This window comes from Lissotriton helveticus, chromosome 9 (genome assembly GCF_964261635.1).
Source record: "Lissotriton helveticus chromosome 9, aLisHel1.1, whole genome shotgun sequence".
Lineage (NCBI taxonomy): Eukaryota > Metazoa > Chordata > Amphibia > Caudata > Salamandridae > Lissotriton > Lissotriton helveticus.
This window is the reverse complement of record NC_136070.1, coordinates 150,790,607-150,804,330: the sequence shown is the minus strand read 5'-3', so window position 1 is coordinate 150,804,330 and position 13,724 is coordinate 150,790,607. Positions and strand designations below refer to the sequence as shown.

Here is a 13,724-nt window from a genome sequence, read left to right as displayed (position 1 = left end):
ACAGGTGCATTTAACTTCCACAATTTATCAACCTTTGCAGTGCAAGCCCCATGATTACACTGCAGCTTAAATGAGTAGGGGCAGGGATTTTTGTAACGTGAACTTGTTTTTAAATTTTCCAAACAATATAGCTGATTTTCAAGTCACACTTGCAACGTTTGATTGCATTTTTGGCCAGACGCTGCCTTTGAGGTTCTAATGGGTCTGTGCCCTATGGTCAGTATCCCAAAAGCCTGCCCTCAGCTGGTCAGAATGCAGGAACTGCCGTGAGCTGAAGATCAAGACAGAACGTGGAGAGCAGAACACTGCCATGTTCTATCCAACCTCCACTCGAATGGTAATGGCAGATTAATTCCAGTAATTAGCATTTCTTCGGATGACTGGATAACATAGCGTTGGTTTTGTTGGGATTGTGCGAATATTTAAAGTGTATTGTGTTCTGTCCTTTGTCTTATTTCTGTAGGTTTATCGGCGAGGCCTCCAGGCAATTCCTCTGAGTGTCGATTTGTGGATCCACTATGTTAACTTCTTAACTGAGACACTGGAACCAGGTGGTTTTGAAACAAACAGCACCATCAGAGCGTAAGTGCTTTTAACCAGAATCAGCCATCCATCGACTACCTTCCTCTTAAATTATAGCATGCATTAGATGTTGCAGTATGTCTTCTGTGTTTGTAATATTCCTCAGATGTCAGTTCTCCATCCTTCCACCCCAGTATTCCTACCAAATATGTTCACTCTCCTTGATACTGGCTGAATTTATGGTACTAAATGGGTGACTAGGCGGTTGTAGGGTTACAATGTAGCAAATGTAAACTTTTCAAGCTACACTTTAGGATGCATAAGTGTAGGAAGCTGGCTCTCTATATAGTGTACCAAAATTAAATGTACTGTGCAGAGTCCAGGTATCTCTTACTAGGGTACAGGGGCTTGCTTTAACAATCCCATGGTGCTCTATTTGCAGTAGTGTGGTTGATAAACCTAAGGTTGCTCGGAGGGTAGTGTTAGGGATTTGTTGCACACACACAAGCAATACACGAGACCCACTCAATAAGGAAATCCGACACCAACTTAGGAAAATAACAGATTTTTATATTAATTTAGGCATGAAGCTCTGAGATTAGGTAAGTACCTTTAGAGTTAGTGCGATTTTCAGAAACCGAGAAAATACTGCTGTCAGATTTGAGGCAAGAGTCTCAAACGTGGTAATATTATCCTATGGGTGAAATATACTGCATAGGGTCACTTACAAACTACTTGCAGGACTGATATTCTGGACTCATACGTTATTAGGGGCCAAGGTCCGTGGAATCACTAGCAGTATTTGTTTACCTTCCACGCTGTGTCCGGGTGTAGAGGTGCTGGTTGCAAGGGTAGCCTCTAATGCTACTGCTGAAGTATATTGAGAAACCTGTAAGCAGAAAAATACTCCAAGTGGGACGCATTGACAAGTCCGTCGGAACCCGCAAGGGGGGTTAAATTTTTGAGGGTGTCTGGTTTAAGGTTGCACTGTCGGTAGACTCTGACTCAGGCTGTCGGGTGCAGAGGTGTTTGGACCGGCGGGTAGCTTTCGATGGAAGCTCTCCCTTGTTAGTTCGACCTGGAGATGAGGACAAAACAGGACAGCAGGGCCACTCGACGATGACCTCTCTGGTGCGGACATCCCAGTGTGGTAGGTCTGTCTTGGATATGTTGGTGTCTGGGCTGGATACTGAACAAGCCATGGCTGCTGCAAGGGATCCTGTACCCTGGGTATTAGTGTAGGGAAGCTCCTATAGGTCCTGGTGTCCCAACACTCAGTGGAGAGACGAGTCTGATCTTCTGAAGCATGGGGACCCCTTCCTGGGTGGCCGCTGCGTTGATGGACCTGGTGGTCAGCAGATCAGTGTACTGGATGTTGCGGTCGGTGCCTACAGGCTGCTGGGAATGATATTTATTGTAGTGTAATTGTTATTGTTTGCTTGTCAATTTTTATGTTTTTGATGTATTAACACATAATGTCTTATGTTTAAATGGTAATGATATGAATTTATATGTAAAAAAAATCTTATATACATAAAAATTATCCTTCAAAAAATATTTTGAATATTTACAAAAAATAAAAAACATAAATACATTTCTTAAATAAGCATTTTGCCCGAGTGGTCTATGATATACCTGCTTCTAGTATGAGCCTAATGGAGACCATTTAGTAAGGAATTATTGGTCAGACAAGAATGTTCCTTATTGAGCATTGTTATTTCTCCTGTACTCTTGGACCTTAAACTCAGTTTAAGGGGTAACTTTTTCTTATATAGGCAGGCTGGTTGATACCAGCCAGCACACTAGGTAGCGGTAGGTTATCGAGGGAGTTCCTTTAACCTACCCTCTGGGTGCATGTCATAATAAATCTTGTACTGCAACTGTCACAACGTCAATGGTAATGGGAAATAGTACCACTAACCTTGGAGAGATATCAGCAGGAACGATGGTACGTAGAATTTCCCCCTTCTTCCCCAGGAAGCATGCACCCATAGAGTGACGTTAACACCACTATGTACACAAGCACCTCGGGGAAAAGGGAAGTGGATAAAATAATAAACAACTGCCGATGAGGACTTCTCCTGAGAATGGATCCTGATATCATCTAAGTCGGACCCTTGCGGATGCTCTAGGAGTCGTCTACCATAGGGTAACTGCAGGTGGAGGTTGACAAATAAACCATAATTTAGAGAGTTACACTAGTAACAGCAAACCCCTGATAATAAAGTTTTGCCACACTTACTATGGATAAAGGCAGTATTCCGAGGAATGAGGGTCTCTTGTACTGGCAGAGCTCCTTAGAATCACAAGCACTTTAAACACAATTGTTTGTGTTGAGCTCCCATTAACCTGCTCGGGAACTTTACATGTGATAGTACGCACTCCTGCGCTTTAACAAAGAACAGCCTCCTATTCTCGTAGGAGCAAAAATCATCAAAGGCAAAATAACGTGGAAGCAAAATCATCAAAGGCAAAATAACGTGGAAGCAAAATCCGCTAGGGCGGAGTTGGCTTCACTTCAATTCCATCAAAGAAGCTCAGACTTATTTAATTGTGCATAAACAAGGGTTGATTTACGAGATACCCTACGAGGAGTTCCACCCTAACTGTTAGTGGATGAGAACGGTAAACGCGCTCCTGCGCGGTTTTCGATATCACCAAAGTTCAGGGCAAATACAAGGCAGGGTTGGGGAAAACCGGGACTGGTATCTGCAAACGCCACGGAGGCCACCTAACCCCTACAGGCAGCTCCGAATGACCGCCGCTGGAAGGGAAACAGGAAACGATACGGAGACAGACTACGCGGCTCGCGCGTCTCTCCGAGAAAGAACAGAGTACCTGGAAGATGATCACTCAGCTCAGGGGACGCTTCCGAAGCGGGAATCCTCGGCGCCCAAGGACACCGCAAATGCAGGGGAAGGCTCGGCAAGGTTCAGGATTGGCAAGCCCCATATAGCGGACCTGAAAGGGCTTTGTAGGGACTGCCGATCCTAGTACTTCCGGGTTGGAGACCTCGAGGCTTCTGGGTAGTGTCGTTTTTGATGCTTCGTTTGGCTTTTGCTCGCCGCAAAAGCCTCGTGATCGCTACACAACATTAGAGATTTATTTAGACAAGGTGTTTGATACCAAAGACCATAGGTGTAGGAAGTTGGCTCTTTATATGATATATCAAAATTAGATATATCGTGTAAATAGTCCAGGGGTTCCCTCATGAGTGGACAAGGGGCTTGCTATGGCCCTCCCAACTGGCTCTGCTAAGGGGTAGTGTGGCCGAGTAGCCTTAGGCTAATCACAGAGTTGTTAAAGACATCTGAAAATAACCACAATGGTCAATAAATGAGACCACCAACTCAAGACTGAGATCCATACTGAAGCAAATCGTTTAGGAAAGTACATTTTTAAATATGAATTATTTTATGTTCATAAAGGTGGCCGGGTGAAGAGGTACAAAACCATGTAAATTGCCCAATGTGTTATTCTGTGGAGATGGGTCACTGTTGCCAGAGGCAGCATGCTTTGAATGGGAGGGGGGAGTAAGGGGGCGGCAGTCAGGCTGAACCCACGACGGGGGCTCAGGTTTCACAATGCTCAGGGACATAGGCACACCTCTGGTCCTATTCTCTACGGCCTGGGGTGTGTTTTGGCATCAGGGTTTCTTACTGGGAGTAGTTGCGGTAGAGGGGGCTTATGTGCAGAGGCTGCAGGTGACATCAGAGGGTCCCCGAGGGGTGATACCCTGATGCCCTCGGCGGGCTGGGTGCCTGTGATGGTACTGTCAGCCCACTTTGACTTGTACTTAGAGCAGCTGGTTCAGTGGTGGCTTCAGGTGTCTGGTTTTGGCAGTTCCGGAGTCCTTTCCTTGAAATTTCTGCTGGATTCAGGGAACGGTGTCGCTATTCCACAGGAGGTCTTGGTTCTTTATTGAAGGCAGGCAGTCCTCCCAGTTTTTGGAAGCCAAACCGCTAGAGGACTTCTTTAGTGTAGTTTAGACCAGGAACAGCAGATAGGCCGGCAGGGCTGGGGCAAAGTCAGTTGATCTCTTGAGTCTTGTGCTTTCGCAGCTTTAAAGTGTCCTTCGTTGGTCACCCGGATCTGCTCTTCTGGTGCCGGGGCTCCCCTAAAGACTCAATTTAGGTCATTATGGGAGTGTAGTTTAGTAGCCAATGGGCTACTGACCCTTTGGGTCACTAGGCCCCCTATACGACACCTTCCTTTTGGAAGTGGGCATAACCCTGTCCCAGAATTCCTAAGTATGCCATCACAAAGAAAGCTACTTATGAAAAAATGTGTCCACCTCAGTTTAGACCACCTTAGCTGGGGTACTAGCCTGGGGGTGGCACGCCTACCTAACAAGCACATTTTCCTACCTGTCCAGGAGCCAAGGGGGCTCTGGACAGAGGGGGTCTGCTTCCTCTCCTGTGGGGTCAGCCAGATTAGCAGTTCAAAGGCAGCAGCTATTTGGAGCTTGACGGCCTAGGAAGGTTAGTCAGCAAGTCATCCTGTGGGAGTAGGTGTGACACCCTCTTAAGCATCTTTTGTACATGTATTGCAATGGTTTTAATTAACTATGCATAATAAATCTTTACCTTTACCTCCTCCCGGTCAGGCTTTTGTTCTGCGTCTCTTGAGAGCAAAAGGCTCCCACCTTATGAGGTAAGAACAATGTCTCCAGTGGCACGCTGCCAGAAACCAGTCGGAAAGCACACCAGAGGCTGGTACGTTTTCAGGGGGCTCATGTATTGGCAAAACCACCACTGGAATCAGTGTGTGTTTAGCAATATATGTTTGATACCAAACATGGGTCTCTTGAGAGCAAAAGTCACCCACCATATGAGGTAAGAACAATGTCTCCAGTGGCACGCTGCCAGATACCAAATATATCTATTTTCAGTTTAGCCAACATGTAGCTAGAGAACTCTTTTTCACCACTGTCAAGAACTTGCCTTAAAATATCTTCCCTGGTCACTAGTACTGGCAGTAATAGGACTGACCAGCACATGGGCATATCTGCTCATGCAGGCATGTCCTCAAAGGTAGTAATCCGCACCCTGCTTTAGGCCTGTCAGGCCTGATCTGGGGGTGGGAGGGGGGCTTACAAAGATTACATACAGTGTCACGGGACATGTCACCCAGGTATGTGTGGCTTGGCATGTTATTGTTTAACATTTGTCTGCACCAAAAGACACAGTGGCGGCCTTGCATGTGCTTGTTTAAGGGTCCCTTAGTGTGGCACAATTCTTGCTGCTGCCCTTAAGGACCATCTTTAGTACCTCAGGCCCTGGGTACCAGAGTGGCATTTACTAGTGACTTAGAGAACGTGCTAAAGGTTTTGCCAAAAGGGGGAACAATTATACAGTTTCGGGAAAGAGCTCTGGCACTGGGGGGGCTAGTTAGCATGAAACCAGTGCACTTCCAGTCCAAATCACTTTAGTCACCAGGCAAAAAGTGGGGGTTACTATGTCAAAAGTTCTACTTTCGTACAATAGGTTTGAGTGAAGCCATCATGTACCTGGGTAACTCCTAATTACCAGTGCGAAGTATATATACTTGGATGGCTTACCTGTTCACTTATACCATCTAGTAATTGAACAAGACAGCATAGGGGCATATCTGCATGCGGAATATAATGCACCCTGCCTTAGGGCTTATAGGCCTGCTGCAGGTGCGACTTACATATAGTGACTTTGGTATGGCACACACGGAGTGTGCTGAGTTGTGCTTTCACTCATGTTTCACACCATGACATGCACTCTACAGTGGCAGGCTGCATGCAGTTTGTATGGGGGTAGGGTCCCTCAGGGTGGCATAAAACATGCTGCATCCTTTAGGGACCCTCTTTGGTACAGAACTCCTCGGTTAAGCTGTTCATACTCTTCCTGGAAAGATGACCACCTCCCTCTCCATTTGTGCCTTATGACTTGTTCGCCATTAGGATCGCTTTGAGGATGATTTCTTATTGCATGCTATAGAACTTATCCGCATCATCCCAGCTCACTCTTCTGAGGCCATATAGGCTGCATTAACCAGCTCTTAACCTTCCAGGTCATTGTCACCAGGGCGCTAATTTACCTTCACAGGTACAACCTTCTGATTCCTGTCCTTTTTTTAAACCTGGGGTTTAGGTGCCTTGAGTAAACCATTCATGTCATGATGGTGTGTATCTACACTGCAAAACTGTCTTGCGTCCTCATCAAATGTAGCTGTATGCGTGAAATCCACCTGTTTTCTCAGTTTTTGTAAACAAAGGTTTGGAATGCTGTTTGCCACAGATTTAACTGAGCGCACCGCTCACATGCATGATCAATTCCTTGGTGCGCATAGGTTTGTCTGCGGCGCACAGAGATCTTACACTGCCGCACACAGAGGAAAGAAGTTAGAGGGGGCTTTGGCAGGGACCCAGTGCACTTCAGTCGAAAAATATCAGTACTAGTGGAAAAAAGGGGGAGGGGGATGACCATGACAAACCAGCATTTGCAAGCAATCAGTCTCGCCTTTGGGACCTTGTAAGTGTTTAGCCAGAGCTATTGGCTCTGCCAATGTGTTCAAGTTATGTTATTAAAACAATATTAATTTAAAAGTGATCAGCGTTCACCATGTCAACAGTCCTATTTGCGTTAGAGTTCTCCTGTTACTTGGCAGACTTCTACCAATCTGATTTACAGGTAGATTCATTAGCAAAAGATGAGTTTGAGACTAGACAATTGCACGATCTCACTGAATGCAACTTCTCCACTAGAAATGGGGCTGTGGAGGTAAACCACACTGACAGTTTGCTTACTTTTATAGGCGTATTAAATGAATGTGTATTGAAAGCTGCCAACAGGGATACCCAGTGTAAATAGCAACTGAATGATACTTTAGTGAGAGCCATTGGGATGATGAGATCTATTCTTACAGCGCCGCGAAAGGCAATAGCTGGGCAGCAAGACTCTGTTTTAACAATTGTGTGCACTGTCTGTTATATTACAAAAATGATAAATGAACGTGCCCGGAAAGCATAGGTTAAAATAAAAAATACCCAGTTGCCTTTTCAGGTGACTGTAACAGATTCCTCCCCCCCTGTTTGTGGCCTTTTTGGAGCAATACATACTTGTACTTGCGAAAGGAGATGGAGCCCTTTTTACTCATGTCTTGACTTCTGTTTAAATTTTGGATACCTTTCTATGATGTTATTTCAGTTGGAAAAGCAGCGCTGTGCCCTGTTGAGCCGGTTTTGCTCTGCCAGTGAGCGCTAGACAACTGTTAACAGCTCGAGGTGTAAAATTCAACTACTGGTGAAGATCTGCAGCTACACTATTTTAATAAATGTATGTGGTTGGGAAGTAGCGTGTTAAATAGCGATGCTCGTTCTCTAGCTATTGGGGTCAAGCTGGCTCTCCCACTGGAGGGGGTGGATGGAAACCATGGCAGGGTAGGTGTGAGAACTTAAAACAACGATGGGAGAGTGGATTAGAATTGTAAACAATGGGAGGGTGAGGAGAACTGAAAACGACAGGAGTGTGAAGATTGAAATCAGTCTGCTATAAACTCACCTCAAGCATTTGGTGAAAGGGAGGGACCATGTGCAAATAACTGGTGATCACGTAAAGTGGTCCAATATATTCGGATCAAATTTGCACTATATAAAGCTGCAAAATAAATGTTATAAAAGCACTGCCAATGTTTTTCTAACGAGTTGGGAGGACCGTAAGAAACGATAGAAGGCTATTTGGGAACAGGACGGGCAGCAGAGGGGGGAGGGAAACAGCAAGTTGGGGGAAAGGCAAGGAATAGCGGGAGGAAGGGGATTGTGTGCGGGGAAAACACAAATACGAGAGAGAAGTGTGATTACGTATGTGCTATTAAAACAATTGACCTGCTTGAACATGCCAGGCAACAACCACAAGTTAATAGCCTCCCATTTCCCCCCCCCCTCCAAGGTTGTGCTACAGTTAAGCTTGGGCGAGGGGAGCCAGGCAAATACGTTGTAATTAAATAAATCATGTGCCCCGCGTCCCAAAGGGCGCATTTAAAAAACATCAGGAAAATCAAAGACGGTGAAGTGATTTGCTGTCCTCCCCTCTGACAAGGATAAACTAGGGCGAGGGGAGGAACATTGGTTGAATAAACGCACAAGCTCCTGCCAATAATGGGGATAGTGGGCATCCCTGTCTGGTATTTCTCCACACTTCATAAGAATGAGAGATCATATCTCCTGTACGGACCGCAGCATTGGGTTGGCCTAGAGAAGTTTTATCCATTTTGTGAGGACGCACCCAAGTACCATCCTGTCAAGTATTCAATAGAGGCGATTCCAACTGAGACTATCAAATGCTTTTTCGAGATCTATGCAAATAACTGTTGAAGCATCCTCTTCCAGTCCAGGTGTTTCCATTATGGACGAGAGTCGGTTAATGCCCTGTTTTTTCCTAGTATAAGCCCACTCTGGTCACTATGGTCCAGAGTAGGCATATGATGGAGGTGAGTTTCCAATATGCAACTTATGATTTTGCAGTCCGTATTCAGTGATAATGATCGATAAGAACTGACAGCCTGAGGGGGCTGATTGTATTTGACCATTGGGACACCCCAGCTCCTCCACAGTTTTCGCCTCCAGTCGCAGGAGCTCTGTGTGGTCCAGGGATCCCTCCAGCATTTCTATTAACAACCCTCCAATTAAGCATATAGTGTTGTATAATAGTTATGAAATCTGGTATTAATATCTCTCTGCCATAATAACTGTCCCCATTTTCCGCTTCTACTTCTAATATGTGCAGTTTATAGGCACTGGTTTGGCTAGCTAAGCTAGTAGCGTCCCTCCTTGTCGAGCTCCGTGTACGCTATGGTCCTGTATTCCCGATGATGGAAACAGCTGAGTGTTTCGGTGCCAGTCACTCGTGCCTTCCTGGCCTCCAAGAGCTGGCGCTGTAGGTCTGGACGGCTCAGTTGCCACTTTTTCGATCCCTGCACAGTCCTTCTTGCCTTTGCACTTCCATGAGTAAAGAGCCCTGAACTCCCGCCACTCAGAGCATCTACCCCGAATGACTGCCTTGAAGTCATCACATTCTGTATTGAGAGGCTTTGGTCTGAGCATTGTCTGTGAAGTAGTTGTGAATTGCTTCCCCTATTGTCTGCCAAAATACAGGGTCCTCCAATGTCTCTACTTTGAGATGTCAGTCTGGGATCACAGGCTTCTTCTCCCTGTACCAGTCCAATGTGATCATTATCAGGTTATGGTCTGATGTCACTCAAATACATATGTTGTATAATATGTTTCCCTATTCATCTGGTGGTGGTGGGGGGGGGGGGCAGAGAAAGGTGTCCAGCTGGACATGAAGATCATGCATCCCCATGAAAAAAGCATAGTCCCTATGCTCATGGCTGGTGGTGGCAGCTGAAAGCACCACTCAGCCTGGACACTAGTGGTAGATCTTTTTTCAGGGGGCATCTCTAAGATGCCCTCTGTGTGCATTTTTCATTAAATCCCACATTGGCAAAACTCCCGAACTTTTTGGAGCATGTGGGGCCTGTAAAAGTGGCTAACTAGCCTTTCCCAAGTCTTGATTTGGCCCTGATGTCCAGCTAGGGGATGCCATGAGCTAAAGTTATGAGAAACGCCCTGTACTTCTGAGGAACTACCACTCTCCTAGTGGCTCCATGCTTGAGGTCTCAGGCCTCAGTGTACAGTAGTCCCACTTCCCAATAAACTTTGTGAGTACCACTGACATCACCCTTTTCCTGTGCAGCAGCTTGCTGCCTCAGGCTTTCAAGAGTTGGACAGTCCAGCTGTCCAAGGCACAGCTCTTCCCTAGAGGGTCCCCCTGGTCCCAATAGTTCAACCTGGGAAGTGTCCAGCTCCATGGGCTGAGTTCTCTCTGGGGTGTCCAAGTCCTCTCCCTGAGGAGAGGAGTCATGATCCTTTTGCTGTACAGAAGATGGTCCCCCCGTCTTCTTACCTTTTTTCTTGGAAGGTTGGGCCATACTTTCAGGCTCCAACACTTATTTTTCACCCTGTTTTCTGCTCTATGCTCTTGTTTTTACACACACCAATGCAGGGATATCCAGCATTGCTGCAGGGGATTTTAGTTCAACCTCCGCCCCGGCGGAGGTTTCCAGGTAATTGCCAAGCAGACATGCAGCTGGTAGCTTTGGAGAGACCACTACCTGTTTCAGGCCAGTAACCCCCTACCCCCCTTCCCGGTCTAATGTCACTATAGCCGTTGCATGGTTAGTGGTAACACTGTCCGCATTGGTGACTGGGTAAGTTCTCCCAGTCAAGTATTACTCAGGGGAAACCAGTGTGTCTCTCACCATAGTGACACTGGCACCTGTATCCCTCGGAGTTTCTATCCTAGTTCCATGAATACAATGGTATTGAAAGTACTTTTTTAAGTTGGTTGGCCACACAGCTACAGTGGCAAATGCAACTTCCCCTTCTGAAACTAGAACTGCTTCAGTGTGCGACCCGATTTGCTCTTAAGAACACTGTTGATCTCATCTGGAGACTTGCTACCCCAGGAGTAGCTGTAGTAGTACTAGGGGCCTTCTTGTTTGGGCAAGTAGCATCTCCAGTTAAGTGTCCCAACTTCTTACACTTGTTACACCAGCCCTTTAAAGGATCAAAGTTCTTTCCCCTGTACCTATTATTGGACGGCAGAGAATTTTGGGACCCAACCCGTGCAAGTTTTTGGGACCCTTTAGAAGACTCGTGTTTCTTATCTTGAGAATTCTCACCACCTTTCCCCTGGGGTGGTTTTGTAACCCTTGTCTTGACCCAGTGGTGTGCCTTCTTTCCCAATTCTTGGGGAGAAATTAGACCTAGGTCTACCAAATGCTGATGTAACTTTTCATTAGTGCAATTACTTCAAATAATGTTCTTTCATAAACAAATTGTAAAGTCCATTGAAATCATGCACATTGTGTCCAGTCCATCTAGTGTTTTATCTGAGAAGTCTACAGAGTCAATCCAGGATTGGTTTTAGATTTTGTGAGCCCCCTGAATCTAATTCTATATTCCTCAGTTGTGAGTCCAAATCCCTTAGAGTTCTCTTCATGAGGTCATAAGACCCAGCATCTGCCCCAAAAAGGGTCAGGAGTCTGACTCTGCAGTTAACAGAACAGTTCCCAAACGAGTGCCCTCCAGTGTGACTTCTTCACTTTTTACATCTCACAAGCCCTCTCAAAGGCTGTGAACCATTTTGTGATATCGTCACTCTTCATATTTAGGGACAAACCCTTTGGGGATTTTAGGATCATGAGATTGTTCTTTATCATTATTTAGTAAGTTGCTGCCACCATTGATGGGTGCTAGGCCCATCTCTGCTCTCTCTTTCTAGAGCCAGCAACCTGGTCTCTAGATCCAGTCTTTTGGTCAGCATTGCTAAAAGGCTATTGTCCTCATTGAGGGAGGCTGTCCTCAATGTCCTCCGTGGTACCTGATCCACCTGTGTAGGATCTACATACTGAGAGGTTTACTCTTGGAGTCCAGGGTACTTGGACCCTTTTCCCCCCTAGGAAGTAGATTGGTTTGATCTACCAGGTCATCCCCTTCCCCCTCCTGCTTCATCTGACTGGTCTTCACCATTTTCAGATGGGTTGTCCTTAGCATACTCAGCCAGCATCTCCTGGAGCTTTTGTTTGGTGGGATGGGACCCCATGGCTATGTTTTTAATTTTACATAGGGACCTTACCTCCATGGAAGACAAGTGAAGGTAAAGGATGAAGTCGAGCGCCTCAATCAAGTCCTCTATGACATTGAAGTTATTTTCACGAACAGCTGGGTTCTTGTTTTGAGAGGTAGTTAAAAAAAAAAAAAAAACCTTCTAACCCTAGCTAAAGGGATTTTTAGTTTTCAAAAATTCTAATGGGACTTTACCAAGCCCCCAACAAAACTTTTAGTAATTTTGCAAAAATTTAAAAAAATCTTATTTCTAAAGACATTGAGAATTTTCCTAGCTATCGTAAAGGAAAGTTCCAATTCTATTAAGGACACAGAGGCGAGGATTAGGCTTTACTTCCTTCGCTTTTAATACAATAATCCAGCTCCGCAGTCATTTCATAAGCTACCCGTGAACAAAAATTCTATTTCCGATAAACCATAGGGAAGAAAAACAATGACAAGTCCACCTATCAGGATCCAGCCCGCCGTATATTGTCTTGTGAAGCCTCTCTAACCTCCTCTTTTTTCGCTGCTCCAGCAGCACATCAGTTATGTGTTTCACGTTTCTTGATTTTGACTGTTTCTGTTGTTATTTAGGCACTGTAGGAGCTTTCAGGCTCACACGAGATCGCCTACTAGCATTTATTTGCCTTATATTTACTTTAGCCGCGGGAGCTCCCATCGCTCCTATGTGACTCATTGTTATTGCCGTCTGTGTTTACTTAGGACGTGGGAGCTCCAACGCTCCTACGCGGCTCGCTGTGGCTCGTGGTGTGGTCTTCCGACCGGCAGGGGGCCGACGCCTCTCAAAATGTGCGCTCTGTGTGCCTCAACCCCTCAGCAGCTGGAGCACGTCAGACGCGTCCGTTTCATTTGATCTGACCGCGCGAGTGCTCCGGCCGCAGTATTAACACGGGGAAGTCCTTTAGATTAGCAATCTGTATTTGGATGCTTTGCGAGTCGGGTGCCTTAATTAGCAGGGCTCCACTCGCGTGAGGAGTTTTGAAGTGATTCTTTCAGTGTCCTGAGTGCGAGTTCCTTAATACGTTCAATTCCCTAGACAAAGCGCAGTCCTATATTAAGAAGATCTTTACCCCTGGGTTTTTGCCGCAGCCGGTCCGTTCCAGACTGCCTCCACAGATGGTGACTCCAGACGGGGTCAGTGACAGGACCCCAGGAATTTTGTTAACTTCTACCAGACCACATCCTACCCCCGTCGTCACGGAGGCAGAGGTGGCAACAGAGGCAACTTTAACAGTACTCAAGGTAAGAGTTCAGGACCCGGATGGGATTGTGATTGGGGAGCGTTTAGCCCGCTTTCAGGAGAATTGGGTAAAGCTATCCTCAGACGCATGGGTGCTCGAGACGGGGGCTGAGGTAGTTAGGGGGGTCCACATCGAATTCTATGGCACTCCGTCTGAGTCCCATCCTCCTGCTCCCTTATTTCACCCCTCCCTCCCCCGAACAGAAAGATTTGGTGATTCAGGAGTTGGACAGCCTTTTGAGGAAAGGGGTGATAGTGAAGGCAGAGCTTTTCTTTCCTATGGTTTATGGGAAATTGAGT

The 13,724-nt window shown here is 46.1% G+C and overlaps 1 protein-coding gene across 1 annotated transcript in view; it reads left to right on the top strand.

The window, feature by feature from the left end:
- PRPF39 (pre-mRNA processing factor 39) overlaps window positions 1-13,724 on the top strand; it is a 464,264-nt gene that overhangs the window by 107,088 nt on the left and 343,452 nt on the right. Inside the window, exon 5 of the mRNA XM_078659680.1 lies at window positions 464-582. Within this exon, the coding sequence (XP_078515806.1) occupies window positions 464-582 (119 nt within the window). The remainder of the gene's footprint in view (window positions 1-463; window positions 583-13,724) is intronic.